The sequence below is a fragment of the Chiloscyllium plagiosum genome, chromosome 42 (genome assembly GCF_004010195.1).
Source record: "Chiloscyllium plagiosum isolate BGI_BamShark_2017 chromosome 42, ASM401019v2, whole genome shotgun sequence".
NCBI classification, from domain to species: Eukaryota; Metazoa; Chordata; class Chondrichthyes; order Orectolobiformes; family Hemiscylliidae; genus Chiloscyllium; species Chiloscyllium plagiosum.
This window is the reverse complement of record NC_057751.1, coordinates 14,846,770-14,849,665: the sequence shown is the minus strand read 5'-3', so window position 1 is coordinate 14,849,665 and position 2,896 is coordinate 14,846,770. Positions and strand designations below refer to the sequence as shown.

General features: G+C 53.4%; 1 protein-coding gene across 1 annotated transcript in view; it reads right to left on the bottom strand.

The window, feature by feature from the left end:
• Positions 1-2,896, bottom strand: part of gpat4 (glycerol-3-phosphate acyltransferase 4) — a 44,087-nt gene that overhangs the window by 3,988 nt on the left and 37,203 nt on the right. The window contains exon 10 of the mRNA XM_043681566.1: positions 2,049-2,177. Coding sequence (XP_043537501.1) covers positions 2,049-2,177 — 129 coding nt within the window. The remainder of the gene's footprint in view (positions 1-2,048; positions 2,178-2,896) is intronic.

Below are 2,896 nucleotides of genomic sequence, written 5' to 3'. Positions count from 1 at the left end.
TCACTGTCAGTCGGTGCAGATCCAGCTCAGGGTGTTCCTGTACAGTCACTGTCAGTCAGTGCAGATCCAGCTCAGGGTGTTCCTGTACAGTCACTGTCAGTCGGTACTGATCCAGCTCAGGGTGTTCCTGTACAGTCACTGTCAGTCGGTACTGATCCAGCTCAGGGTGTTCCTGTACAGTCACTGTCAGTGAAGATCCAGCTCAGGGTGTTCCTGTACAGTGTCAGGGCTGACCCAGCTCAGGGTGTTCCTGTACAGTCACCGTCAGTCGGTGCATATCCAGCTCAGCTGTTCCAGTACAGTCAGTGTCAGTTGGTGCATATCCAGCTCAGTGTGTTTCTGTACAGTCACCGTCAGTCGGTGCATATCCAGCTCAGCTGTTCCAGTACAGTCAGTGTCAGTCGGTGCCGATCCAGCTCAGGGTGTTCCTGTACAGCCACTGTCAGTCAGTGCAGATCCAGCTTAGCTGTTCCAGTACAGTCAGTGCCGATCCTGCTCAGGGTGTTACTGTACAGTCAATGTCAGTCGGTGCAAATGCAGCTCAGGGTGTTCCTGTACAGTCACTGTCAGTCGGTGCAGTTCCAGCTCAGGGTGTTCCTGTACAGTCACTGTCAGTCATTGCTGGCCCAGCTCAGGGTGTTCCTGTACAAATCAGTGTCAGCTGGTGCAGATCCAGCTCAGGGTGTTCCTGTACAGTCAGTGTCAGTCGGTGCAGATACAGCTCAGGGTGTTCCTGTACAGTCACTGTCAGTCGGTGCAGATACAGCTCAGAGTGTTCCTGTACAGTCACCGTCAGTCGGTGCATATCCAGCTCAGCTGTTCCAGTACGGTCAGTGTCAGTCGGTGCCGATACAGCTCAGAGTGTTCCTGTACAGTCACCGTCAGTCGGTGCAGATCCAGCTCAGCTGTTCCTGTACAGTTAGTGTCAGTCGGTGCCGATCCTGCTCAGGATGTTCCTGTACGGTCAGTGTCAATCGGTGCAGATCCAGCTCAGGGTGTTCCTATACAGTCACCGTCAGTCGGTGCAGATCCAGTTCAGCTGTACCTGTACAGTCTGTGTCAGTCAGGGCTGACCCAGCTCGGTGTTCCTGTACAGTCAGTGTCAGTTGGTGCAGATCCAGCTCAGGGTGTTCCTGTACAGTCACCATTGGTCAGTGCTGGCCCAGCTCAGGGTGTTCCTGTACAGCCACTGTCAGTCAGTGCTGACTCAGCTCATGGTGTTCCTGTACAGCCACTGTCAGTCAGTGCTGACCCAGCTCAGGGTGTTCCTGTACAGTCACCGTCAGTCGGTGCCGATCCAGCTCAGGGTGTTCCTGTACAGTCACTGTAAGTCGGTACCGATCCAGCTCAGAGTGTTCCTGTACAGTCAGTGTAAGTCGGTACAGATCCAGCTCAGTGTGTTCCTGTACAGTCACTATCAGTCGGTGCTGATCCATTTCAGAGTGTTCCTGTACAGTCAGTGTCAGTCGGTGCTGATCCAGCTCAGGGTGTTCCTGTACAGTCAGTGTCAGTTGGTTCAGATCCAGCTCAGGGTGTTCCTGTACAGTCACTGTCAGTCGGTGCTGACCCAGCTCAGAGTGTTCCTGTACAGTCAGTGTCAGTCGGTACAGATCCAGCTCAGGGTGTTCCTGTACAGTCACCGTCAGTCAGTGCTGACCCAGCTCAGGGTGTTCCTTTATTCTCCATCTCTCAGGGTGGCATTGTGTGTCCAAGTCCCACACACCAACAGGGCCCAGAGTTCTCCTGAGCTTCGGTCAGCGTTTATCATTGCATCCACGTGTGTAAAACAGCATGAACTGGCGATGTGGTCACCCAGCAGACTGACGTTAGTGGGAGCTTTCAAGGTCGGTCACTGACTGTCAAGCACTTGGAGACATGAAACACTGGCATTCTGTTTCTGTCCCCGCGCAGCAGCCTTCGTCCCATTCTCTCACACACAGTCAGGACACAGTCCCACTACGCGCGCACGCACACACACACACACACACACACACACACACACACACACACACACAGAGATACAGATAGACAGGTGAAGCAGGGATTACCTCGCGGGTCATCGGTGGCAGGTACCACACGCTGCAGACCACAGCCCAGCTTGTCATCATCCTGAGCAGGTAGTTCACCATGCCGTACTTACTGCTGTTCCAAAATGCTTCTCCAAACCGAGGATCATACTGACAACAGGAAAAAGGACAATGACACATCAAGGACCAGTGCACCCAATCGTCACAATCACCAGAGAGAGCTGACAGCGAGTTCAAGACGTCGCTCCTTTTCCCTTTCCTGGTCTCAGTGTAAGTGAGCCAATGTGAGAGCAACAGAGCTCTCCCATGATGCGGGAACTGGAGGTGCCCTTCATCCACAGCCTGGACACTGCTCAGGGGCTGACCCAATGAGGAGAGGCCTGCACTGGAAGAATACTGCCACCCTGTGGGCACAATAACTAACTGCACCGACTGATGGTCAAAGCATGGATCGCCTTCAGCCAATGCTGCTGCTCTCGGTTCTTAGCCGCAGCCCTGCGTTTCTGTCTGCCTCGAGATTTGAGACACACTTTCCTCACTCTCAGCTGCTACCATCTCAAAGGGGTTTCGAGTTCGAACAAGGAAGGAGTTCACAGCTGGTTTACTCGGTCAGACAGCAAGGAAACACACCCTTCGGTCCCAACCAGTCCATGCCAAACACAATCCCAAACTAAACGAGCCCCACCTTCCTGCTCCTGGCCCATATCCCTCCAAACCTTCCAACACCGGCATCTCCGAATCAAACCTTTCCTGTTCATGTACTGATCCAAATGTTTTTTAAACTTTACTGTGCCAACATCCAGCACTTCCTCTGGAAATTCATTCCATACATGGATGACCCTCTGGGGAGGGGGGGGGAGAGAGGAGGA